At 38.2% G+C, this 27081-nt stretch overlaps 3 protein-coding genes across 5 annotated transcripts; all 3 read left to right on the top strand.

Annotated features, from left to right (window-relative positions):
• Nucleotides 1-771: 771 nt before the first annotated feature.
• On the top strand, nucleotides 772-19831 carry slc4a2b (solute carrier family 4 member 2b). Of its 2 annotated transcripts, none has more exons than XM_079488025.1 (22): nucleotides 772-886; nucleotides 6161-6326; nucleotides 6490-6734; nucleotides 6822-6949; nucleotides 9110-9309; nucleotides 10849-10985; nucleotides 11696-11876; nucleotides 12446-12581; nucleotides 12825-13008; nucleotides 13134-13239; nucleotides 13329-13513; nucleotides 13602-13818; nucleotides 14386-14592; nucleotides 14920-15068; nucleotides 15219-15413; nucleotides 15489-15725; nucleotides 15849-15938; nucleotides 16689-16855; nucleotides 16967-17220; nucleotides 17334-17503; nucleotides 17647-17820; nucleotides 18156-19831. In XM_079488025.1, the coding sequence occupies exons 1-22, from the start codon at nucleotides 827-829 to the stop codon at nucleotides 18234-18236; spliced, it is 3669 nt and encodes a 1222-aa protein (XP_079344151.1). In that variant the 5' UTR covers nucleotides 772-826; the 3' UTR covers nucleotides 18237-19831. The 2 variants fall into 2 exon arrangements, with proteins under 2 accessions (XP_079344151.1, XP_079344152.1); XM_079488026.1 differs by lacking the exon at nucleotides 772-886 and adding an exon at nucleotides 2498-2625.
• A 1189-nt stretch (nucleotides 19832-21020) lies between these two features.
• LOC306888977 (uncharacterized protein) lies at nucleotides 21021-22507 on the top strand. Of its 2 annotated transcripts, XM_079447610.1 has the most exons (5): nucleotides 21021-21182; nucleotides 21272-21542; nucleotides 21675-21785; nucleotides 21894-21995; nucleotides 22372-22507. In XM_079447610.1, exons 2-5 carry the CDS (start codon nucleotides 21354-21356, stop codon nucleotides 22459-22461), a joined length of 492 nt encoding a protein of 163 aa, XP_079303736.1. In that variant the 5' UTR covers nucleotides 21021-21182; nucleotides 21272-21353; the 3' UTR covers nucleotides 22462-22507. The 2 variants fall into 2 exon arrangements, with proteins under 2 accessions (XP_079303736.1, XP_079303737.1); XM_079447611.1 differs by lacking the exon at nucleotides 21021-21182 and having other exon boundaries at nucleotides 21256-21542.
• A 675-nt stretch (nucleotides 22508-23182) lies between these two features.
• Nucleotides 23183-26533, top strand: LOC306888976 (uncharacterized protein). The gene is made up of 4 exons (XM_079447609.1): nucleotides 23183-23549; nucleotides 24056-24166; nucleotides 25440-25541; nucleotides 25969-26533. Exons 1-4 carry the CDS (start codon nucleotides 23349-23351, stop codon nucleotides 26056-26058), a joined length of 504 nt encoding a protein of 167 aa, XP_079303735.1. The 5' UTR covers nucleotides 23183-23348; the 3' UTR covers nucleotides 26059-26533.
• Nucleotides 26534-27081: the final 548 nt, after the last annotated feature.

Raw genomic sequence — 27081 nt, 5'->3', positions numbered from 1 at the left:
AGTGTATGCTCCGTGAATCAATAAGAATATTTGTCCTCCCATTGCCAGAAACTTCAGATTAAAATACATGTGTTCATTTCAGTACGATAACAATGGGACACATATAAATTAATGGAAAGTCCTGCAAATGGAGTGTTAATGTCTTTGTATGTTTCAGTCGGTTATAAGTCTTGTTAATATATTTGCAGTAGTTTGAAAGAGAGACCAAGAAGCAATTTTAAAGGAAAACACTTTGTTTAAAATAGATTTTCTATTTAAGTGTGTTACAGGTGCACACCTGCCATCGTCATGTCCTCGTATTGCATTAAAAACTGGGAGACATTTAGAAAATATTATAATAAAATATTTTGCTATAATTTTACACTTGTTGTTTTAATTATTAATTGTATTAATGACATTAAATGAATATTTTTTGTTATCTATTATCATCATTAATGTTTGTTATGCGGGAGTATCTTATCTTTATGTCCTTACAGTAGTAACCGGTTGTTATCTTATTGGATGTCATGTTATAGCACTAGTTGTGGCGGTTAGAATAGTGTGACAAACACAAAGTATTATTATTATAACGAGTAACTTCATTGACTTGTAATTTGTCTTTTCAAATTGGGTTTGTGTGTCAGACTTACAAACCCATTGAGTTGTGATGCTAATGCAGGCAACACTGGTTCAAGTCTAAATTGTGACATTGATATCTTCTGATTTTCATGTTACAGGTTATGCTGCCTATAAACTCCTGCTTGAGTCTCAGTGAGAAAGAGAAGGGCTAAAGCCTGTCGAGAAAGAAGAGTTGTTCATCGTCGAGCACAGAGATCAGACGTCAACCATGAGTGACCCGGTCACCTCGGATAAACTCGCCAACGCTGTGGCTTCAGTTGTCCTCAATGTAAGTCGTCAAATGACCCAAAGTGACATCTTAGTTCGCCCCTATAGTTAGGGCCCCTACAAAGTTTTACTACTGTTTGTCTGTTGCCATTTATCCATTCATTCATCTAATCAACATTATTATTCATTTACTATTTATTTTTTGACTATTGCTTTTTGTCTTTTATTGTACTTTTTTTTAAAGACTTGGTGTTATTAATTCAAGTAAATGCTTATGATATTTAAAAAAAATGGTGTTAAACGCAGACTCAAGGTCTTTGCGATGTGCGATATTCATATGTGTTTTTCGTATTTGGCGCTCGTTTGTACGGTGCTGCTGAATTGTCAAAACGGTTACGAAAAACGCAGGAAATTAAACCCAAAATTTTGGCACAAATCGTGCTCAACATGACAGTTAAGGAGACAAATGTCTTGGTGGTTTTGTGTCCTTACAATGGAAGTCAATGAAGTGCAGTGTTGTTTGGTCATCAACATTATTCAAAATATCTTCTTTTGTATCCTGAACGAGGAGGAGAAAATGATGCATAAGTTTCATTTTTTCATTAAGTTTCATTTTCATTTCATTGTCTCTTTGAATAAATGTGCCTACTGCGCATATAGACGCAAGGTCGCATTAAATCCCGACCATTTATTGCCCTTTGCAGCTATTTTAATTACATCTTGTTTTGTGGTAGAATGAACACTTAAAGATCATTCTTTAGCGTGGCAGAATATACGGCTTCACTGTGAAATTGATTTTATACGTTGGTGAAAGATATTTCATTTTTTTATTTGCAGGTTCACATTATTTTGAGATCCAGGTAGATTTCCTAAACAAATGCATGCATTGTAATTATCGGTCTTTAATCTCTGATCGACACTACAAAACTGTCTCGGCATTTTTCCCTACAGATGTTTTTGGTGATAGTCTGAAAGTTACTCAAACCGTATCCTCTTCAATCCCAATCTGTGCCGAGTCAGCAATCCCAGAGTTCATTCCTAACCGTGTTGTTTGTTCAGAGTTTTGTCCTTTAAACTGGACGCTTTTATTGTAAAGTCATTGTATTCTGGTTTACAATTTTTTAATAGTTGTTTAAATTTGGTCTTTCGTATAAAATACATTTTTTATTTCCTTGTTATGCTGTTATCTTCAAACTCTGTAAATTTACCACTAAACGGCAGTAAACTGCAAATCTGGCAAAAACTTTTATTGCTAAACAGAAAAAACACTTTCTTATATTGCTTGGTAGAATCGATTTGGTTCCTGAAGCTCAATTCTTAAAGCATTGTGGTCGCAACGCAAAGGTTGTGGGTTTAATATCAATGAAGCAAACGTACAAAATGTATAGATTGGATACAACGTAAGTCACTTTGCATAAAAGTGACTGCAAAAAGCTTCAACGTACATTTAGAATTCAGTGAAAGGAATCGTTCGGTAATGTTAGCCGTCATCGTCCTCATGGCAGGCAGTTGTTGATCTATGAAGTTAATGATTATCAGCCCTTAAACACGATTGCTTGTCTTCTCCAAACGTGTATGCGGGGTGTGTTTTGGGGAAGACTCAACAATCAATGACTGGAGTTCAAAAGCAGGCCGGGTCTTGTGAAACTGTCCTATATCCTCTTCCTGCTGTGGTCATGTGACACGACAGGTTCATGTGCGGCGTGCTATGCGCTTGTTTTAAAAATTGCTTTAGAAGAAAAGCTTCGTTTTATTGCTTTAAAGTGATCGATGACTATGGATTTCCTGTTCAAGTTAAAGGTTAGTCATCACGACTGTGTTGATGTTGGTTTGTGGTCTTTTATTGGGTGTGCGGGATGAGCATGCATGCTTGTTCATGAAAGTTTGCTGAAAAAGTTCACATAAGTCTGAGTATGAACTGTTAGTGACTAAGGTTCTAAGGTTGTTAAAATCAATACTTGACAAATAAATGACATTGAAAGCTAGTTAATTTTGTACGGCCATCGCTGGTAAACACTGGTTTATCTGTTTAGGTCAATAAAAACACAGTGTTTTGCATATTTCTAAAACGTGCATTGCTTGCCTAGTGTAACTTTACGATTGTAAACCTCGCTGGAAAAACAGTTTCAGGTCTCAACTCCAAAGTTTTGTAATGCAATTTTAATATTTGTAAATGATCACTTGTGTCAGCAGACTGTGATTTAGATCAATGTAATATCTTTGAGTTAAGGCCTGAGGTTGTTTTTACATTTTTGTTGTTACAATGTTGATAGTATGTGTGTGAATGATGTTAATGCGTTCTCCAGTTACCTAAATGCAAGTTTATTCATAAACAAAAGTGTGCTGGCGCCAAAAAGCATCAAATGAACAGAACATGTCACAGACTTGCTGATGAACAAACATACAAGCATTTTTTATGCTCTCAAAATAACATTGTTTATATCAACTGTTCATTTTTATATACTACCGGCATTGTAACAATAAGACGCGGATTAAAATCTGCGAAATTACACTTATTTGTGTACATTATATAAATTACATTTTATAAATTGTACTTGTCAAAGTGTATATATTTATTTGTTTAGAGTGTTACACATTTAAGCAAAAAGAAAGGACAGTTTCATTTAAACGTCGTTCGTCCTCGGGCTCAAGAAATCTGTCAGGACAAACAGCGACTCTTGTCAATGATGACGTGGATTGTGCGCGTGCGTACACAGCAGTGGGAAAGACCTATTCTGTAAAGAATAGTTTTTTCTTTTTAAAATATAAATTGGGAGAACCAATAACATACATTTATATTTTTTGTACTTTATAAAAAGCTGACATGGTTAGTAATTCAACAAAACCGAGCTGACAGTAATGACATCATTGTAAACCCTGCATCTAATTGGTCTCCTTTATAAATATAGATAGATGGATATATATATATATATATATATATATATATATATAGATGGAGATGGAGATATATAGATAGATATCGATGGAACGATATATAGATATATGGATAGCTGGCTATATATATATATATAGATATAGATATAGATATAGGTATAGGTATATATGTATAGATATACATATGTATGGATAGAAATATAGATATGGATGGATAGATATATAGATAATATGGATAGATATATAGGTGATATGGATAGATATATTGGTGATATGGATAGATAGATATGTAGATGATATTGATAGATATGTAGATGATATTGATAGATATGTAGATGATATGGATAGATATGTAGATGATATTGATAGATAGATAGATATTGATAGATAGATAGATATAGATATGGATGGATTTCTCTGTTAGCATATTAATCTGAGCGGTCTCTTTGCTGAGTCAGTTGGATTTCAGACACCTCAGGGATCGTTGCAGCTAATCTCTCATCGAGTGTGCGCTTAACACAAGCTGACAGTAATATCATTGGTCGGTAATATCATCAGGTCATGCACTAACAGTCCACCAATAAGATTTAAGCTCCTGCTTCCTAACAAAGTCCTGTGGCTGGTCTTGTGGTGCTGCTGGTCTAAATGTAAAATGGTTTTCCATGAGTACATTTGGATATATAACAACTCCTAAAATATTTCCACGTTTCGACCATCAGGTATATATCGGTGTGCACGCCTGTATTATTATTTTTTTGACTTGTTGAGTTTTGTTGGATTTGTTGGACAATTGTGTCTTCTACACGTTCCGTTTGAATGATGCCAAATCTTATCAAGTGGTGTCATTACACTGACCCTAAGAAACCGAACGTGACAGACCTGCTGTTGCCAGCAGCGCAAGGTAACCTTACCTTGACGGAGGTTGTCTCTGGAGAAAATGTCAATATTTGCCTGTGGAAAATGTTGAAGTGCGACTGGGAAGATTATATTGTTCTGGACAATCTAGACCGTGTGCTCGCGCCGTGTTTGTTTTTATTCACCCCGTGGAGACCGGCAGCATTAAGGTCGGTCCCTAGTGTACATGTCCCTCCATTGACCGCAAGAACACATTCGTTTTTCTTGAGGAAACGGTTCTCAGAGGTTTGGAGTTGCTTTAGCATCATCTAACCATGAGTCAGGTACGTTTTATACTTTGGTTAAAGAGTTTTTATATATGTATGCTTAGGTCGTGGTTGATGCAAGATGTTTTCAAGGTGTTGTTAAACGCTTCACGTGCAATATTTGGAACTTGATTTTTCTAGTTGTTTTGGTGTTAGCAATCTGTACTCTTTAAAGTGACACTTTACTCTATTGAAGGTCAGTGGGTGCTTGGGGTCATCCGTTTTAATTCAGCAATCATTTGTTTAGGTTCTCCTGTCTTTGTAGACGATTTCATAACATTAGAAAAATGTTTCCAAATAATATTTTTATGACATGTATTTGTGACTGTATCTATGCAGGTTGTTGATATGTCTTTGGTATATTCCCTTGCGTACAAGAAACAAAATAAAACTAAAATATTTTTGCAGTGCTGAGTTATTAATTAACCAATGGATTATAAATAACGTAATTAATTTAAGTTTGTAGTGCGTTTCATTCATTTCTTTTGTATTTAATGATACTGCTGAGGTAAAGTGAATAAGATCGACTTTCGTAAGCAATAATCTATGGCTGTGTTCTTTGGTTTTTAATACACTAAATGCATCTTAATAGGTTTAGAAATACCTTTCTCTAATAGTACAAACTCTTATCTTTAAAGTTCAGTCATATTTTATTCATTGAAGTGATAGTTCACCCAAAAATCATCATTTACTCGCCATCTTGTCATTTCAAACCTGTATGACTTTCATTCTTCTGCAGAACACAAAAGAAGATATTTTGAAGAATGTCGCTAACCGGCACCCATACACATTGGGTTTCTGTCCATACAATAGAAGGGAATGTGTGCCATCACTTACCAACATCCTTCAATATATCTTCTGTGTTATTCAGAAGAAAGAAAATCATACAGGTTTAATGACAGAACTTTCAGTTTCGGGTCAACTGCCTCTTACCTATTGCTACCTCTGCGACTTGATGCTTCATTGCTTCCTCACCTCTTGTAAGACACTTTGGATAAAAGCTTCTGCTAAATGTAAATGTAAACGTAACTATCCCTATAAAAGCATGGCTTATTATTTTGACTACGACGCCCTCTAGTGATGGATTTGAGATTATTTTAAAGTGTGCATAACAGCATACAGGTGACCTGCTTCATCACTTTGTAAAAAATGTAATGTTGCTTTTGTTTATTTTTTTATTTCAAGCTATTCTCAGGCTTACTTCAAAAACATGTTTCTATTTTTGACTAAATTAAGTTTTTATTAAAACTGTTAGCATGCCTTTTCTGTGTTCCCACTAGCCTGAGGCGTCGGTCCAGCCGGTGCGAGGTTCACAAAGATCAGAAGAAGAGGACGATGGTGACCTGAACAAAGCATTAGGCGTTCAGCGTTTCCAGCAGATCCTGAACCCAGCTCCCAGAGTTCCCGGCGAACAGCACCGTGTCTACAATGAGGAAGATTTTGAGTGTAGGACACAATTGGCAACTAGTGTTTTTATCCAAGTGCATTATTCACAGTTTTGAAAGTGAACCAAGAATGTTTGAAAATGTCACTCTACTAGTTTCACTACCTTAATGCAGATCGATTTTGAACGGCAAGACTAACTTTGTTTCATCTGGATTTGCTGTAGATCATCGTCACTCCTCCCATCACATCCACCATCCGCTCTCGAAACTCCCAGGAGATGGCCGGAGAAAAAAGGGTGCACGCAAGAGAAGGAAAAGCAGCGGCAGAGATCACCGAGAGAACTCTGGTCCCAGCGGTCCTCTAGCCATTGAGGAAGATGAGGACGAGGAGGAAGAGGAAGAGGCTATGGATGGTCAGAGCACCCTCACAATGTCACCGACCGAAGCTGAGTGCAAAGACAATGTTCAGGCAATCTAATATTAGTTTAAAATGCGTGACAAAAATATGGTTAATATAAGAATGTATATGTTAAATACCATTATTATTCTCATGCAGTTTTTTGTTTCGGACGATGACCCTCGTGTATCCACTCCGGAGGGTTCAGAGTCTCATTCTTCACGGGGACTTCTGATCGTGCCCACCACCGCTGTGTGCTCTGAACCGGAGGACAGCTCCACCACCGAGTAAGTCCATCTGCTGGACATCTTTTGCATTTATGCCCTTCAAGTTTTTAGGCATAAAATGAAATGATTCCTCCTGGTTAGCGGAGTGTTTTTCCTAAAAAACAAACTCGGGTTTCTTTAAGACAATCAATGAAAGATATTCAAACATTGATATTCATTGACTCTATTTTTACAGCATTTTTTACTGTTGTTTGAAACTGGTTGTCATCTCGCACACCCAAAACAACATTGACCATTGAACAGCACATCCCGTCCGTTACCAAGCACAAGTTATTTTAGTGATCCGCAGGGTATCTGCTTCTCTCAAACCCTACATCACCCACTGTCCACATCACTCATCCGTCGCCGCTAGCAACCACACTTGGCTTTTATATAGCCTTCGCCATCTTACCTTGCGCTTTAATTGTGTCTTCACAACCATAAGGTGACTTTGTTGTGCGCTGTTTTATTTCTAGTTTTCTTTCGATTGTAATGACTTCGTGTCTTCTTTAACAACACGTATTTATTGGCTTTTTTAAAACTGAACTGAAGGTAAGTGGTTTTTTGTGATGGGGTACACTATCAAAAATATCATCGGGTCTGATATTTAGTCTTCTAGAATCGACTTTTATTCTACATTTGTGCTTTTATTATCTGTGTTTAGGGAAATTTTGGGAACACTTTACAATAAGGTGATATTTGTTAACATTAGCTAACAATAAACAATTTGGTTTTTCAGCATTTAGTTATTTACGTTAATTCATGTTTACAGTGACAACGTTTGGTTTTAATAATGTATAAGTAAATGCTGAAATTAACATGAATTAATGTAAATAAATGCTTTAGAAGTATTGTTCATTGTTCGGTCATGTTAGCTAATGCATTAACTCATTGTTAACAAATAGCACCTTATTGTAAATCGTTACCATAAATCAATAAGGTTATTTTTTTAATTATTTATGTTTTTGTATTGTATTTTAGGAACTGGTTGTATGTGTGTGTAATATATGAGCAGGGGCGTCATGCACCCATTTCTTTAAGGAGGCAAAACACACAGAAACATGTCCTATACATAGAAATACAAGGATTAAAAGCAATATTATGGAGAATACCTCTTAAGCGTATTCAAACAATATCTGATTGATACATGCAAAATGGTTACCCTTTGTTAAACTTCCTTTAATTCACATTTATTATCAATGACGAAATTCCTTCCATTATGAAACTAAAATATATAATGCAATATATTACATAATTAATTAAAGTGCATCTTAATATTTGAAAAATGTAAATTCCTTGTGTATTATTTAAAATATTATTGATGGTTTATTTAGAGAAAAGTATATTTTCTTTAAGAGTATTGTCAGTCGTTGCACCCTGAAATTGAACTTTAACATAATTTAAACGATGCTACATGTATGCCAATCCCAAGATCTGTGTTTGACTGCGCAGACTAAACCAACATATCGCAAGAGCCATTTGAAAGCATCTGGAGCAGTTTGTGACATGCTGGGATCGGTCTGGGACACATTTAAGTTAAAAACCCAGTTCATGGGTCCAGTTCTCTCATCCCCGTTTGGTTGAGGGATCTAAACGAAAGTCGTGACAAATGCTTTGCCTAAACGACAGCACAAACTAGCGTACAATGAGTCTGGAAGTTTGGTTTCGGGGACGCGGGTGTTTCCGTGAGCCGAGCTCCCGACCGAGCCCAGATGCTGATGACATCATTACCCAGCGCTGTTGCTTCTGTCGGATTGATAAATGTTAAGCTCCTGTACGTGATCTCCAAAAGAACACATGCGTGCAGCTCATAACTGATACAGTTTCTTCTTAAAGAATCGTGCAACTGGTTAGTAGATGGCTAACTCGTCATTTGGAGGTTGTGTGCAAAACTGACCATTTGACGCCTTATTATTATTAGGAAATAATTGTTTATTATTAGGAAATAATTGTTTGTTAAAGTGCTTTTTAATGGAGAATGTGATTCAGTATGCGCTTCTTTTGCGTGTATTTGTTTCATTTACTGAACTTTTTTTATACTTGTGTGTGTGTGTATATATTTTTGGCTTTCAATGCAAAATGTTCCCAAAGTCAAATGTAATTTAAGTCCCTGCTGTATACGGTCTACGTATGCAATGCTTTGATGAAAAACAAAGTCACTTTTCAATCCTGTTGTGGCAGAACATCTGAACCGGCTCCAGTAACCTCCGTCACCACTGAATCCAGTTCTCTGCCCCGGGTGTCGAGTCGCAGCTACGACCTTCAGGAGAGACGTCGCACGGGCAACATGACGGGCACAGAGCAGGCCAAATATCAGCGAATACCCACTGATGAGTTTGAGGCTCAAACCCTCGCCTCCGCCCACCTGGACGGCATCAAAAGTGAGGCTTTCTTAAGCATCTGTCTAACCTGTGTCTTTGGTGTTGCTTGCATTGTAGACATTTTTATATATTTTTGTACAGATTTTTTAAATCATTTGAAGATCAAATTAATTTCGAGGTTCAATAGAAATTCATGTCTCATTGCTCACCCGCGAGTCTTTTGGGACAACTCGAGCTATAAGCAGGAGTTTACGCAGGTTTAATGGTCTCTAGGGTGATTTGTAACAACCATCGCTCTACACCTCACAGCAAGGGCCTTTTATGCCCCAGTTGGATGAACCTTTCCCAGAATTCAGCTGTATATCAGCACTTCTTTTCTGGTAATTACTCTGGGATAAAGGCCCAGCCGCTGACATACGCTCAACAATAGGAATGACGTAGACGCTCTTTGTTTTATTTGACAAATATAAGTACATGGCGTTAATAGACATGATGTGCTTTTCTTTGTATTTAGCCTGAGAATACAAAACAGATATAAAGACTGTATCAGAGTAAGACGTTTTACAATGAATGTTATCTCAAATGAATCTCCAGTGCACCATTTAAACTGAATGAATAACCACTTTCAGAGATTGATATGAGAAAACATACAGCTACGGAAGAAATGAGGTGTACATTTTAAAATGGTCAATTTATAGGCGTGCGTTTAGGTAACATTTGCATTTTTGTTTCATTATGGGAACTACTAACAATATTTCTCCCAAATTAAAAATAGTTATGGTTCTCTTTGATAAAAAATCAAATGAAAGCTGGAGAAAGAGTTGAAATAAAAATAAGGCAAAGAAAACAAGTTTTTAAGCAATACAACAGTCATATTTGTACATTACGATACGTTATTTCGGATGTGATGACCTTGATTTTCATGCTGTCAGTCTTTCACACCATACGAACTACAATTCATCTGTAAAAATGAAACTGGGTGATTTAAAGTCAAAAAGTTCTCCAGCTCACCGTGTGGGAAAAGACCCGAGCGCTTTTTACAAGTACGCACAGAATTAATTTGCTGCTTTATTTTGGCCTATTAACTTGATTGGAGTGAGAATCAATCCCCTGTTAAGTTAAATCCTCTTAAACTTTCTGACCCCTCATGCTCTTGGCTATCGGCCCGTCCTGTAACTTTACCCTCAAGAGCTTTGTGTTCCAAACAAAGCAAGTGACCCGCGACTCATCCCCGGCAATGTGTTTTCACACACAGAATAGTGTGGTCATTTTAGTGGTTTAGAAAAGGCTGCGGGTGTTTGCAACATGATGGAAAAGTCTGAAATAATGAAAATAAGAAGAGACTATAAGGAAATGTTTTTTGTTACTCTTAATGTGTCACAAAGACGTTAAAAAGCTTTATAAGATAACATTTACAATACATTTAGTCATTTAGCCTACAAAGAGTTCGGGGAGCAATAAGCGATATGTCATAACACGCATGCTAAGCAGGACAGTAAAATATAGTGGTGCTGTTATATTGTATATTCTTGAACATTGAAATGTAATATATTTTAGAGTTTATGATGTACATTATCATAAATATGTGATGTTTTGCAGGTCATCGATTCGAAGATGTTCCCGGGGTCCGTCGACATCTGGTCAGGAAAAGCATGAAGGGTCAGGTGGTGCACATCAGCAAAGATCATAAGGAGCCCACCACACGCGTTCGCAAACTGGACCGAACGCCGCACGAGGTGACTCATCTTCATCTTTATACTTTTGCGTACAGAAAAGACCATCAAGAAAAGTTTGACTGTGGTATACTGCGTATGATTACAAGAACAAACATTGTATATTTGCTCTCTACGACAATAAATGTCACGGTCCCCTCGCTGAAGTTTGAGGACAAAATTGTCAACTTGTTTTTTGCCTAGCCGGGTTCCAGGTATCGACACCACATCTGGTTCTTCGAATGCATTTAGACACTCAAATTAAAAGTACCACATTCCTGCTCTCCTCCCAAACAAAATGAGGATTTCAGGGGGCAAGACCTGATTAAAAATGAATGAACGTCTTTCCTTTCACACAACCAAGAATAAAAAAAAGATCAGCTCGGGTAACCAGACACCGCGCGCCTTTACACTCGCCCATGTTTTATTAACGCCCTCGGATGCACCTCGAACAGGTAAACCAGTCTCGTATTAGAGAAAACGAGGGTACTTATGGACCCTCTCGCTCTCGAACGACGCGACAGTCGTGATCTCGGTCTGTGCCTCTTGAACAAACGGCATGGTACTTTTAGATTTTTCCAGACGGGTCGCTCGGCACCAGAAGGTCAGAACATGGTTGTGTGGAAACCTCGAGCCAACATGAACCTGCGCACTTGTTCTACTTGAACAAAGTGCTTTAATTCTCTGTAATTTGGAGTGTAAATGGTGTCTTGTTCTGTGTTTGAATTCACCAGGTGTTTGTGGAGCTCAATGAACTCATCATGGATAAAAACCAGGAGATGCAGTGGAGAGAAACGGCTCGCTGGATCAAGTTTGAAGAAGACGTGGAGGAAGAAACCGAGCGTTGGGGGAAACCGCACGTCGCGTCGCTGTCCTTCCGCAGTCTGCTGGAGCTGAGGAGGACTATATCTCATGGTGAGCGTCTGGATAAACCTTCATGAATGTTTTGGATATGGAGACTAGATGTCAGAATCCAGCTTTTGCTTTTCTGGTTTTGTTTTTGTGTAGCTACTTCACCATTTTTCCAATTATCAACTATCTCTTTCAAATCTATGTTGTAAAAAGTATGTGGGTAGGTTTGTTATTTCTGTATCTAAACTTCTGAGTTGACCTTTTCTTCACCATTTAATAGATTTTCCATCGTTTATGACATAAAGCTTCTCTGCCCTTTGAAACTTTTGAAGGCTTTCCGGTGTAAAGTTTTGATCACGGTTCTGTCTTTGACAGAAATGCATAAACTTTTGGTTTAAAATGGTCTATTAAACGGATTAAAAAGAAAAGTTAAGCTATAACTAAATTCTTAAGCTATAACTAAAGATCTTTAGAAATAATTTGGGGTCCATTAAAGATTTGTGAATATAAAAATGCTGTTCAAACCAGCTTGTAATAAAAGCCATTAAAAGTATTTTGAGGTTCTTATCTTATTCGTTTAGTCAGTTTTACATCAATAAATTATAGTCATGCATTTTAACATCTTTTAATAGGAGCGGTATTGTTGGATCTGGACCAGAAGACGTTGCCCGGCATCGCCCATCAGGTGGTTGAACAGATGATCATCTCGGACCAAATCAAAGCCGAGGACAGAGCCAACGTCCTCCGTGCTCTCTTACTGAAACACAGGTAACTTCCGGACATATCACGATGATGCCATCTAAATGTAGTAGTTTCAGAACACTTCCATGAACAGACATGCCCAGAAATACATTCAAGACATGATTCTGTTATGAATAATGAATGCTTCAATACTTTCTAACTTGAGCACCCGTCATCATGCCGTCGCCCGTCCTGTAGATCCACACACGAACCTTTGCGGTCTTTGCTTGTGTCTCTTACCCGCTGGTTCCCTTGCTCACCTTCCCTTAGTCACCCGAGCGATGAGAAGGAACACAGCTCCTTCCCCAGGAACATCTCGACAGCGAGTCTGGGTACCCTGATCGCCCATCACCAGAGCAGCAGTAACCATCTCACCGTCCCCGAACCCTCGGTCACCGAGCCTCTGATGGGGACCGGTCAAGACAGCACGCACATCGACATGGAGAAGAACGAGGTGACTCATTTCAGTCGTGTCTAAGGGTTGGAAATATGACATTTCTTTTTATGCCAAGTTTGAATAAATCATTCTTAAAGCTGAGCTGTTCAGAGAATGAAAACTGTAACTGTTGTGTTTCGCAGAAGGAGTCGTCTGCAGCTATAGGCATGCACAGATCCAAATCCAAACACGAGCTGAAACTTCTAGAGAAAATACCAGAAAATGCTGAGGCGACTGTCGTACTTGTTGGTAAGATTTCACAGCATATTTGACAGTTTCTGTTCGTATTATTTTATCACCGTTATCTGACCAACACGTTAATATACAATTGTTTATAGGCAGCGTTGACTTTCTGGAGCAGCCCACCATGGCGTTTGTTCGGTTACAGGAGGCTGTTGAACTGGCCTCGGTGTTGGAAGTGCCGGTTCCTGTGCGCTTTCTCTTTGTGCTGCTCGGACCTCCCAGCACCAGCATGGACTACCATCAGATCGGACGTTCCATTTCCACGCTCATGTCTGACAAGGTGTGAGCTTTAGTTTGAACGTTTGCCTTCAGGCATAATAACTGGCTTTATCAATGCTCATGTCGCAATTGATCTAATGTCACTCCAGCAATTTCACGAGGCGGCGTATCTGGCAGACGACCGACAGGATCTGCTGAACGCTATTAACGCTTTTCTGGACTGCAGTATTGTACTTCCTCCGTCTGAGATGGGCGGTGAAGAGCTCCTGCGCTCCGTCGCTCACTTCCAAAGAGAGATGCTCCGCAAGAGAGAGGAGCAGGAGGGGACCCTGCTGTCCAAAGAGTCCAAAAGCCTGGAGGAGAAAGGTAACCTGTGCAGATTCAGACGGGGTTTTGTTTTATTTTGTGATGTTTATTTGTTTTGTGCTCTATTTACACTATTTTGTTTGCTTTTGCTTTACCGGTTTTTTGTTTGTTGTGGATTTTGTGTCTTACTTATATAGTTTTTTTAGCTTTTGTGCCCTTTTTATTTTTTGCTTTCTGTTTTTTGTTTTATTTATCTTTTTATTGTTATTTTGTTTGTTTGTTTTGCTGTATCACTTTTTTGTTTGTTCGTTTTGCGTAGTAAGTTTAGATTTTGTTTAGATTATTTGTGCTGTTTATTTAGCTTTTTGGGTTGTTTGTTTTGCTAAAATATTTTGTGGTCTTTTCACATAGTTTATTTTGCTTTATTAGTTTTTAGCTTTTTGTGTTGTGTCTTTTGTTTGTTTGTTTTGCCTTATCGGTTTATTTTTTTATTTATTTTTGTGCTGTTTATTTAGTTTGTTCTGCCCAATCAGTTTTATTTTGTTTAGTTTTGCAACCTTCATTGTTATTTTGCCAATAGCTCTATATTAACAGTCTCCAAACCTCTCTCCCTACGTTTGTGATCAGAGGCCTTGTTGGCGCCTTTAAAGCCTGAAGATGACCCTTTGCAACGCACTGGTCGTCTGTTCGGCGGGCTGATCCGTGACGTCCAACGGCGCTACCCGAAGTACATCAGCGACTTCAAAGACGCGCTGAACCCCCAGTGCATGGCTGCCATCATCTTTATCTACTTCGCCGCTCTTTCTCCTGCGATCACGTTCGGTGGCCTGCTGGGTCAGTTACCAAAACCTTTCATCTGCAGACAACATTAATTTATACAAGTCTATACACATTTACATTTTAAGTGCATGAAATTACTGTTATATAGATGATTATCTTTCAACAAAATAAATGAAAATTAATTGTTCTTTAGGAAGAATGTAGTTTGTTTTGTTGAAATCCTTTTATTGTTGTTTGTTCTTGTTTCTCAGTGAGTCTAATCCTTGTAAGTGTTTTACATTAGGTGCCCTTTAAACTCTAGACTGCGTGTCCCTTGTACGACTTGATGTGTTGAATAATTAATGTTCAGTATAAGATCTCTGATCCGTCTTGTGGGTGCAGGTGAGAAGACCGAAGGCCTGATGGGTGTATCAGAGCTGATCGTGGGCACATGTATTCAGGGTGTGTTGTTCTGTCTGCTCGGTGTACAACCGCTTCTGGTGGTGGGCTTCTCTGGACCCATCCTGGTGTTTGAAGAAGCCTTCTTCTCTGTGAGTTTGTGCTGTTTTCTTGCATTAGCATGGGATTGTTTTCAAATGCAAGTAAAATGCAAGTTGCTTTGGATGAAACGATCTGCCATATATGTAAACGTTGGGTTTACTCATGGTCACTTAAATTCTATCATCTGTTCCCTATTGCAGTTCTGTAAGAGCAACGACATGGAGTACCTGACGGGTCGAGTGTGGATCGGATTCTGGCTCATCATCATCGTGGTAGTGATGGTGGCGTTTGAAGGCAGCTTCATGGTCCGATTCGTGTCCCGCTTCACGCAAGAGATCTTTTCCTTCCTTATCTCGCTCATTTTCATCTATGAGACCTTCTCAAAACTGGCCAAGGTAGTTCACATCTTTTACTAGGACAAAAACATGCAACTGTTCTCCAAGTACTGAGACGTGTTCTCGGGCCCCTAGATATTCCAGGAGCATCCTCTTAGACGCTGTGATGCTGTGGTCGTTGATCTTAACGGGTCGTTGTTCAACTCCAGCATGGAGAACATGACCTTCAGTCCAACAGCGACGAACAGCAGCTCGCCCGAGGTGGTTGGGGAGCCTAATACCGCTCTGCTGTCCTTTGTCCTCATGTCTGGAACCTTCTTCATCGCCTTCTACCTGCGCAAGTTCAAAAACAGTGCTTTCTTCCCTGGAAGGGTAAGATCTGAGTCTCACAGCTATAGTGAGTGCTTGAATGTTTTTAAAGAACAAAATTGCTCTGCAGAATTGTTCGCAACCAATCGTGTTCCATCTAACATCTTTTGTTTGTTTGTGTCACAGCTAAGAAGAGTTATTGGAGATTTTGGAGTTCCTATTGCAATTCTTATCATGGTTCTGATAGATTACAGTATTCAAGACACTTACACACAGGTGAGACTTCAAAGTTAAAGCAGCTTTTTTGCACAGAACAGCATAGCTACAACATGGCAACACCCTGACCATCTTGACAACCAAAAAAAACAAACTAGCTACAACCTAGCAACCCCAAGACCACCCTGACAAGGCCACAGAACCCCCTAGCTACAACCTAGCAACCCCAGGACCACCCTAACAGGGGCACAGAACACCAGAGCTACAACATAGCAACACCCTGATCGCCATAACAAGGCCACAGAACACCCTAGCTACCACATAGCAACCCCAGGACCATCCTAACAAGGGCACAAAACACTCTAGCTACAACATAGAAACACCCTGACCATCTTGACAACCAAACAAAACACCCTAGCGACAACCTAGCAACCCCAGGACCACCCTTACAAGGGCACAGAACACCCTAGCTACAACCTAGCAACCCCAGGACCACCCTAACAAGGGCACAGAACACCCTAGCTACAACCTAGCAACCCCAGGACCACCCTAACAAGGGCACAGAACTCCCTAGCTACAACCTAGCAACCCCAGGACCATCCTAACAAGGGCACAGAACACCCTAGCTTCAACCTAGCAACCCCAGGACCCCCCTTACAAGGGCACAGAACACCCTAGCTACAACCTAGCAACCCCAGCCACCCTTACAAGGGCAAAGTACACCTTGACAACCCAACAAACAGCTCAGCATTGTCACGGCCAGTTACATTATTTGTGAGTTTACTTGTGTTTTAATGCTCAATCCTGCAGAAACTGAGTGTACCTCGAGGCTTTTCTGTGACGAGCCCTGATAAGCGCGGTTGGATTATCAATCCGCTGGGCACAGATGGTCAGTTTCCTATCTGGATGATGTTTGCCAGCTTCCTCCCTGCACTGCTCGTCTTCATCCTCATCTTCATGGAGACACAGATCACCACGTGAGTGCATGTGTTATTTGATTGTTGGATGAAAAAATCAATTGTCTTTGAAACAAAGAATTAGTCTTATGAGATGGAACAGTATTAAAATCCATCTGTCTGTTCCTGCAGGTTGATAGTCAGTAAGAAGGAGCGCATGCTTGTGAAAGGCTCTGGTTTCCATATGGATTTACTGCTCATCGTGACTTTGGGTGGCACCAGTGCTCTCTTCGGTTTGCCGTGGATGGCCGCCGCCACCGTGCGCTCCGTGACCCACGTCAATGCCCTTACTGTGATGAGCAAAGCCGTCGCCCCGGGAGACAAACCACGAATCCAGGAGGTCAAGGAGCAGAGGGTGACCGGGCTACTGGTGGCAATACTTGTAGGTAGGTTTCAAAAAAATAAGTCTAGCGTCAATGGTTTGATATGTTACGTCCCGATGAATTTGTGAAAATCAAGTAAAGATCGATTGCAAAATATAGATTTTCTTTGAATGTAGGACTTTCGATTGTAATCGGAGATCTGCTGCGTCAAATCCCCATCGCTGTGCTCTTTGGCATCTTTCTGTATATGGGTGTGATGTCACTAAACGGTATCCAGCTAACAGAGCGCATTCTTCTGCTCCTGATGCCCCCGAAGTACCACCCCGACCACATCTACGTGCGCAAGGTTAGAACCTCAAGAACAGAAATTCTCAGTTATATAGACACTATCTGAAATGCTTCATTCTGATTGGTCGGTTTTTAAAACGTGCCGTAGCGATGTCAGTAGGTCACTCTGTAAATCTTGATGTGATGCTGTGTGTTTTCCAGGTGCGGACGCTGAGGATGCATCTGTTCACGGCGTTTCAAGTGGTGTGTCTTGGTGTCCTCTGGGCTGTCATGTCCACGGTAGCGTCGCTGGCCTTTCCGTTCGTTCTCATCATGACAGTCCCTGTCAAGATGTTTGTCCTAAGTCGCATCTTCAGCAACCGAGAAATGCAGTGTGTAAGGATGTCAACATGTTCTCAAGCAAACACACAGAGATGTGGAACAGTCTTTTTTTAATACTATTTTCCAGTTTATTATTAGTGAACCTTGCTGTTGTTTTAATTCATCTGTTATGCATGTAATTCTGTTTTGTGTTTGGTATGTATTCTTGTTGTGATTTTCTTGGCCAGGACTCCCTGGAAGAAGAGATTTATTTTGATCTCTATGGGAAAAATGATAAATAAATATATATATATATATGAATATTTCAAATAATATCTGTATGTATATATATTGCTCTTGCTCTTTAAATAATGTTTCTCTTCCTCATTCATTTCTCTTCTCTCTCTCAGTTGGATGCAGATGAGGCCGAGCCCACCTTTGATGAGAAGGAGGGGCAAGATGAGTACACAGAGATGCACATGCCGGTTTAAGCCACGCCCACATCGTGGCATCTCTCTCGTCTCCCTCTGTACCCATCCGTCAGTCTAACCCAATGGGACAGTTCAGGGCTTTCAATCATGAAAAAAACTAAACAGAATATTTGCACCGGATTGGATCTCCACCCAACATCTCCAAAGACTAATATTGTTTGTGCTGCTAGAACGCCATTATAGCCTTAAATCAATGCACCTGTGAGGAATGTGTCTATGGGGTTAACTGGACATTTCCAAAAACATGCAGGGGTTTAATAATATATATATATTTTTTTTTTAATTATTCATGACCAAGAAAGGTTGCCAAGACTAATTCCAGCGTGTGTTTCCTTATCATTTTGTCTAAAGAATTGCTGTTTGTACTCCACAGAATTTTTCTAATGACACAATCAGCAGTATTTTTATCATGTCATAGTATTTGTTTTACAAAAGTAGGTCATTAACTTGCTTTATTTTAATTAGCGTGTTTAATTTTCTGAACATTTTACATAGGTACATACAAACCATAACTGTCCTGGGAGATGTGTAGATGTTTGTATGTACAGTACAGAGTTTTGAAGTGCTCAAAGCAGATTATTAACATGATAGTGTTTGGTGTAACGTGTGTCCTGTATTGTATTATGGTTCGTTTTTAAGAACTGTACATGATCTATAGTGAATCTGGGTCCTGTCTCTTGTGTCATTGACCTTCCATATTAGATGCATGTATTTAAATATGGTTTTAAACCCTCGGGGAAAACAGCTAAAAACACTAACGACTGTTCTCTCCACGTTTAAGTTTGATTTCCAGTTTTTATTCTCATCATTTATTTCTCTTTGCTTCACCATTTGGATCACTACAGTCAGTTATCTGGGGACAAATGTACGACCTTTTCATACTTTAGCACATTTTATTCACATGAAATGATTTCCGGTTGTGATTATTTAATTCTGCGTTTGTTAGTTTAGTGTTTAATACACAATTGTTTATTCAGTGTTTTCACACATGGCTGTGTGTTAGTTCATCACTTATTGATTCCTGTTTGATAAGCTTTTGTATTGTTATGATCATTTACCAATAGGGGGCATGTTTTGTTAATTTTATATTGAGAATGCGCTAACCAATGACCGACACTGATCTCAGAACTGTAGACGTATTTTTATTTCAATAGGAAAGGTCTGAATGTTTCATAAATTCAAATGATTTGATTTCGAGAATGTTTTTGTACATTTCGTTTCAATCACAGCACATTGTTTATTGTTTTGTTTCCTCTGCCGTGTTCACGGACAAACTGGAAGGTTGTTTCCTCTGCTTTGCCCTGCAGATGAAGAGCAGGGATATGTGATGGTATCGCAGCACTTTTGTGTGAATGCTGGTTGTGTTATTTCCTGCAGATGTGAAGCAGCTCTTGTTTGTAGATGGTATTTATGAATGCTGGTGTATGAAGGTGGTTATTGTATGTCTGATGACTGAACTGCAGAACATATATATGCATTTTAGGTTTTTATTTCTGTTATTGGATATCTAAACGTTCCATTTTCTAGTGTACATATAGTAGTGCAATATTTACAACAAATCCCAAATATTGCAAATAAAGTTGATTTTTCTATTTAATTTGGTTATGCATATCTTTTTAACTTCTGTCGGTCTGTCAGTGGCAGTTATTGTGATTTTACAGATTTGAAGAGTTTGGTTCCAAAATGAATTAACTCATTTATGTATTTATCTATTGTGTTAGTCGCTGTATTTGTTTAGGTATTATGGCTTAAATCAAAACAAACCAACTGCAGTTTGATTGACTGCACAATAAAAAAGTCATTTTGGAACCAAACACTTCAGTTGTTGTTCATGTTAATTTACTTATTTATTTGTCTTCTTTAATAGCTTTTTGAGTTTTATACAAGTTTAGTTTTGTATTTCAGTTATTGACTTCAGTGCCTCATCTTAAACTTCATGTCTAATTTTAAAATAGTTTAGTTCGATATTTAATTTAACATGAATGTTTCAGTAGTTTTATGAAACCATAATCCTGCGAATAATAAAGAGTGTTGGTGTTACTGTAGATGATGTGGGTTTGAGTCCAGGGGGCTAAGAGAGGCGTTCCTCCAAAAATATCCAGCTTAAAATCATTTTAAATAATGAATCCTTATTTAATAAATATTGGTATGACCTAATAAATAACGATCTGTCAATTTAATCGATGAAATGTTGTTTATTTTTGACATTCTTTCATGAACTTCATATTTACACATCTGGGTGTCATGCTGAGACATGTTTAGACGGCGAGCTGGAGTTAAATCTAAGTATAAACACATCCGTGCGTGTGGTCCTGGTAAATCAAATGTCCAGCTTATAAACACTATAAAGCTCTAAATACTGTAAACGCTTACAATTGACTATAAATACAATAAATTAGACTAAATGTTCTGTGTTGTTCTGCTACTCCCAGATGAAAACTGTAATACTAATATACCATAATGCACTTAAATATACTGAAAGCACATTTTTGGAAGTGTACTTAAAGTGTGTATTTTATTTATCTAGGCTTGACTGATTCTAAATGAAAAACATGAGTAAAACGTGCCAGATATCACCACATTATTGACCAAAAGTGAGTTATTTGTCTGCTCGGCTGAACATAAATGACCTTAGTAAATAGTTGTTATTGATTTGAGTTTTTTTATTTACTTTACACGTAATGCAATATAAACAGCTCATTTAATTCCAAGAACTACATTTTTTTCTGATTATATTAGTATTTTTCTTGTTAATTGTGTGCTTTCCATTTGACCTTCGGAAGCATAACAAACACGATGTACTAAATGTGCATTTATACGACTCCATCCCAACATTTCAGCAAAAGGCTTTCCTGTGGCTCCGTGGTTAAACCGTGGCGGTCAGAAAGCTTAAAACATGTGATATTGGGGGAAATGGAGGTCATACAGATGTTAACCTACTTGTTGGTGAGTAAACAATGGCAGAACTTTTATTTTTGGCCGGGGTGCCCCTTTAAGAGTGTGGATCACTGTTATGACTCAACATTTCCCAACAGCTACACAATCACAGGCCAATCCTCCTGGAATGAGGCTGTTTTGAGTCGATGCAGAAGACATTCGTGTCCAGACTGGTTAAAGATGGCCGGGATGATGTTTGCGCTGTTGATCTCTGCTGGAGTCTTACTGACTTCCACTCAAGCTTCCCTTTACGAACCCCCAGAAGACTACAAGAAAGGAGTGGATCTTGCGCTGAAATACATCAATGCCCATGCAGGTCTCCAGAGCCATTTTCTCTTCTTTTCGACGATCCAACAGTCTCAAATCGAGGTGACCGTTTCTTGATTTGTCGTACTGAAACAAGAGCTGCTGATTTCATACCAAAACATGTCTTTGAATTCTTCTTCTGTATCTCCAAACGTCCTTAAACTTCAATCGATGTGATCTGTTATCTTTCTGTAGGCTGGGTTTGGTGTTGTGTACATCTACCAGAATTTTAACCTGAAACCCACCAAGTGCTCGAGAGGAACCGAGAACGCCGACACAACCAAGTGTGCGTTCAGGAACGATCGTGTAAGTGTGTTTTTATTGTGCTAGTGTTTCAAACAGCCTCGTGGTTCGATGTCTAAATGTGTATTTGCAATTTTAACCCCCAAAATATACACTTCTCTCTTTTTATAGGCTCTTATTGACTGTGTCGTCTGCTACAAAACCTACCAAGGAAAGATGGAGCCTGAGCCCAAACCCTATGTGAACTGTATTCGTAAACCAGAGCTCACTGAAGTAAGTCCATTTCACAACATGTTCCCACACATCAGTTTGTCATGACATGCCCCGCACATAAAAGCCACACGAATGTCACATGACCGCATGTGAAATGTGATTTTTGTACTTTTTCGTGTGAACGGGATCCCAAGTGTTTTAATGATTATTCGTTTTTTGGAAAGTGCGGACCCGACCTTGGTCGTCAACTGCAAATCTATAATTCATGAAAGCAGACCATACGAAACGGAGTAGTTCATATTTGTGTTGATTTTTAAGTAGATATAAATATCAGAAAACCACATTTACATTTAAATGAATAAGCATCTGTAGTCACTTCATGTGTTATTTGCTGTTGTGAATAAGCTGCTGACACTTTCTGATTCTTTAACTCAAGGAGAAGAAGACGGTTCGAATGGAATTCTGTAATAATATGGCTTACACCAGCGGATCTCCAACATTGCTGTTAAGTGGAAAACTTTCATGAAAACCTGCGAGACAAAACCTGAATAAAGCTTTGGTCCTGAGCTATATTATGTTCTGTGATTTTCCTTGCTTACCTGAACGTTGGTCATCACAAGCAAGCGTTACTGTGACCGTATAAACTCTGTAGCTGTGGGCGCATGATCATATATGGTTTTATAGGATGGGTAAAGATTTAATTCAATTCAAATGATATAAAGGTGTAGCGAAGCTGTTTGTATGTGCGGTATTAATGCTGTGTCAACTGTGTACAACATATTGAACCAAACACATTCACTAATAAAGGAAACTGAGATCAACATTTGAGATTTCATTTGTTTTTACTATTACTTATTCACCCATGTCATTCAAAACCTGTAAGCGACTCGTTCTTCTGTGGAACACGAAATGAGATATTCAGAAGAATGTGTCCACACAATGGACGTCAATGCGGTTCAGTGTTGTTTGGTTATTCTTCAACATATCTTCTTTTGTGTCCAAGTCAGGTCTGGAGTGACATGAGGGTGAGTAAAGAATGAAGGAACTTTCCTTTTTGGGTGAACATTTCCTTTACCTTATTCATTGTTGTTGTGCTCTATCAATGCAGTTTACTGCAGTTTTATTGGGTTAACCTAAATCTACAAACCTGAATCTATAAAGGTTTAATAGTCAATATTCTCCACTAGATTGCAGTGTTTTCCCTCTTACTTCGATGTGTGAAAGTGAAAGCAGAAATAAAAAAGCTCGTCCAGACATTGTGCAATCTTATCAGAGACACAGACACCCGTGTACTGCCTCTCATTTACATCACGTTCAGAGCTTCTGAGAGCTTGGAGTTTACATCTCTGTTAGAAAGTTCAAAAGCTTGTGTTTGATTGAAACCGAAGCCAGTTCTGTGGATTTGTGGATTGTATGGAGATGTCTGGATTTGTGTTTCTCACGCTGGTCAGTGTTGGAGTCCTGCTGGGGTCATCTGAGGCTCAAGAGGACTTTAGCAAACTTCCAGATGATTACAAGAAAGGAGTCGAACTGGGTGTCCAACAAATCAACTCCCACCATGGAATCAAGAGCCATTTTATCTTCTTCAAAAGTCTGAGCAAATCTGAGATTGATGTGAGTCGTTCTTGCTTAAAACAACAAAACTGACTTGCTAGCTTTAAAAAAACACATCAGTGTGATTTGACTGCTTAAAAACTATATTTATATAACTAAAGTTAAACAATTATGTTTCATTTTGTGATCTTTTTTTGTTTGTTTTTATCAACATTATAACATGGTTTTATCATACTTAAAGTAGAGTAAGGATCAATTTTTTTAGTAGATTGTATACCATTTGTATTACTACAAATAAATGTTGGTTGTTGATGTGATACCTTTGTAAATTTGTCAGTACGTTTTTACTACAACATACACACACATATACAGTGTATATATATATATATATATATATATATATATATATATATATATATATATTTTATGTTAAAACCATAGTTTTTGTTTTTAAGAGATGTCAATAAGTTATTGCACACTTTCATTATAATAATTTAATAATATAACAATAATAATTATAGACTGACTTGAATATGACCTAACATGAGTCCTGTGGTTCATTCCAGGGTGGGTTTGGTGTGAAATATATCTATCATCACTTCAATCTTAAAGCCACTCGATGCCCTAAAGGAACATCAGATGCAAATCCAACCAAATGTGCTTTTAGAAATGACAGAGTAAGTTACTCCACAATGTAAATGATGTGTCTTAAACAGCATCTTAAATATCAAAGTCATCTGTACATTGCAGTTATGACGACAACATCTAATAAGAAAATGTATAGCAGTTCAAAACAAGAATGTAGTATTCTTTGTAAAGTATTATAAATATATATTTCAATTACTGCTATATGGATTTAAAGTGATACTTGACTATTCTGTCATCATTTACTCCCCTCAGATTGTTCCAAACTTGTATAAATGTCTTTTTATACAGAAAGATATCTGGAAGATTTTTATATCCAGTGCTTGAACTGAAGGGGGTCTGGGGGGATCCGGGACCCCCATAAGAAGTAAAAAAGGGTGGTCTCTTAGATATGTTTATTTGAGTAATTTTCCCTCTCTATACATATTTCCACTGTATTTGTCAACTCGATGTCGGGGCTTTTGTATTCCTTGCGTAAATTATGATAAGGCCTGGTTCTGGGGTGCTCGACATCTCAATGAAGATGAGTCACAGCTTTTTAGTAATAATAAAGGGAGTGCTCTTTGTGCGGTTTCTGTGCTATATATAATCCATTCAGAATGATTTAAAACGTGTTTTTCATGCTGTTAAAACCAACGGCCACAAACGCGCTGCAATGTTTCGGGAACTACATGGGCATACATCAACATCAACATGAAAATGAAACAGTTGCTCACATCTTCAATGGATGCTGCTGTTACAAAGGCCTGTATGTGGCCAGACACCATCGCCTGGTTGATTTGATCGTAAAGGATTTGGAAACGATACATAAAAACAGTCAGGTTTACCGACACACTGCTGTTATATTGAACAGGTTACATCATAACATAGTCGACAGAGACTATTTTAAATCCTCTGACATTGTGATGGTAAACAAGGCTTTGAAATCTGTATTTGTCATTGAGGTTGGCTGTTGTTTCAATCTGTATTTGGAGACCCGTTATCTTTCCAAACATTGTTTGAAGCTGTTCATCAACTTGACTACGGTTTGTAAGTGAATCACTTTAGGTCATGTGCATAAGAATGTGATCAAAGGACTGCAGTTGAGAAGATTGCAGACAAAGAAAGCAAAGAAACTCGCAGAATTTTGTTCAGTACAGGAAACAAACAAAGATGTTTTGTCTGAAATTGTAAAATGTTATTAATATGATCAATTGAGTTAGCCATAGGTACCTGTCTTCTGACTTCCCAAAGTATTTGGATTCTGTTTTTGTAGCTTGTCTTTGGATCCGAATAAAAGAAGAAAATGTGCTTCTGTATTTGTAGCCTCTGATAGACTGTGGACTCTGCTATAAGATGCATAACGGAAAGATTCAGAATGAACCCAAACCATACGTGCACTGCCTTCACAAACCGCAGCTCACACAGGTCAGTCATGTGTTCACATGTTCAGCAGATTGAATGACAAAGAATGACATTTGTTGTGTTTTGGATACGGTGTTAAACAATGTTTGTCACAATGAGCTTTTATACAGTTGCCTTTTCCTCCTTATAGACATTGTAAATACAGATGTATTATTTTACTTTTGTTTCGGTTTCATGCATAAGAAGAGAAACTAAAAACAGACACATCTTAATGTAACTGTCAGAAACGAAGAAACTCCCAAGCCATTTCCAGGAAATCAGATCTCATGAAATCTGTGTTTATGGAAAACAAAACTAGACCCAATAAACATCGCACTGACAATGAAGCATATCAATTGCAATGGAAGCATATTGGCTTTTGACCATTGCGACTCTTTCATTTGGTGGGTGAAATGTGTCAGAGCCAAATAAACCGTGTGCTTTATTTCAGGCCTTGGTGTCAGCAAGAGTTGAACGCTGCGACAAAATGAGCTACGCCAATGGATCTCCGACTCTCCTAGCAGCGAGAAAGCCACAGTGAAGCGCAATATATCATTTAACCTCTTATTGTACTACTTTGACACAATATCTAGTAATGTTAAGAATCTATTACACTATAGAATAAAATTTGCACTGTTTATTATAATGTTAAATAGAAAACGTTATTAGCACCCGTGTGACTCTTGCTGATCTATGCTCTTCCAGTTATATGCACAGATGTCTGTCATGTTAGAGAACTACATTAAACATTAAAACGAAGAGTTGAAAATGAGATAACTCAGTTTTTACCTTTTCAAAACTCTCGTTTTTATTATGTTATCATGTTTTATTGTGTTAGTCAGCTGTATTTTTTGAGTTTTTATGGCTCAAAACAAACCATCTGCAGCTTGATTGATATTCATTGGACCGCACAAGATTTTGAAATATGTTAAAAGCAAAACTCTTGAAATACCTTTCCTGCAATCATACAGTGATATGTATTGTGTCAATCTAAATAAATGTCAGAAATAAGATTGGAGGTGCACATCTTTCATTTATTTGCTCAGTAGGCTATGCATTGTCATCTAAGTGTCAAGACTAAAGTGAGAACAAGCCCCAACAGCTAAACATAAATGGCCTGTTATGGATTATAATAAAACATGGCTGTTTCCCAGTCATTTAAATACTGATCTTATGGGAGCTGAGACCTGGTGTCCAATCATGATACAAAGGTAACAGTCTTCTTACAATTCTTACTTCAATACATGTTGCAGTTTTGTTTAGTAAAGCAAAACAACTAGACTACTGGACCGGAAGTTATTGTTGGGTCAGGCACGTACGTTTGATGAAAGCGTCTATACAGTTTAACTCTAAATAAAACAACCATGCTTCATTTTGTGAGGGAACATATTGTATTTAAGATCAACAGTTAAGACTAGTCCCAGACTAAAATGAAAATTTTAGCTGTCTTAGCTGAAAATAATTTTCCTGATATATCTTAAACATGTAATTGCCATTGTTTTGTCTCAAGATGCACACGAGTAATGTTTCTATCAAAGGCATTTTATTAAAAGCGACTATCCTA

This window comes from Barbatula barbatula, assembly GCF_947034865.1.
Source record: "Barbatula barbatula genome assembly, chromosome: 23".
Classification (NCBI taxonomy): domain Eukaryota; kingdom Metazoa; phylum Chordata; class Actinopteri; order Cypriniformes; family Nemacheilidae; genus Barbatula; species Barbatula barbatula.
The sequence above is the reverse complement of the archived record's forward strand: the minus strand, read 5'-3'. Positions and strand labels throughout refer to the sequence as shown.

Bases quoted from the DNA above. Each gene is read 5' to 3' on its own strand.
- LOC306888977 (XM_079447610.1), top strand. From the start codon at position 21,354: ATGGCCGGGATGATGTTTGCGCTGTTGATCTCTGCTGGAGTCTTACTG. The intron at 21,543-21,674 runs GTGACCGTTTCT...ATCTTTCTGTAG, and splicing joins TCCAACAGTCTCAAATCGAG to GCTGGGTTTGGTGTTGTGTA. The intron at 21,786-21,893 runs GTAAGTGTGTTT...CTCTTTTTATAG, and splicing joins GTGCGTTCAGGAACGATCGT to GCTCTTATTGACTGTGTCGT.
- slc4a2b (XM_079488025.1), top strand. From the start codon at position 827: ATGAGTGACCCGGTCACCTCGGATAAACTCGCCAACGCTGTGGCTTCA. The intron at 11,877-12,445 runs GTGAGCGTCTGG...ATCTTTTAATAG, and splicing joins GAGGAGGACTATATCTCATG to GAGCGGTATTGTTGGATCTG. The intron at 17,821-18,155 runs GTAAGGATGTCA...TCTCTCTCTCAG, and splicing joins GCAACCGAGAAATGCAGTGT to TTGGATGCAGATGAGGCCGA.
- LOC306888976 (XM_079447609.1), top strand. From the start codon at position 23,349: ATGGAGATGTCTGGATTTGTGTTTCTCACGCTGGTCAGTGTTGGAGTC. The intron at 23,550-24,055 runs GTGAGTCGTTCT...GGTTCATTCCAG, and splicing joins TGAGCAAATCTGAGATTGAT to GGTGGGTTTGGTGTGAAATA. The intron at 25,542-25,968 runs GTCAGTCATGTG...GCTTTATTTCAG, and splicing joins ACAAACCGCAGCTCACACAG to GCCTTGGTGTCAGCAAGAGT.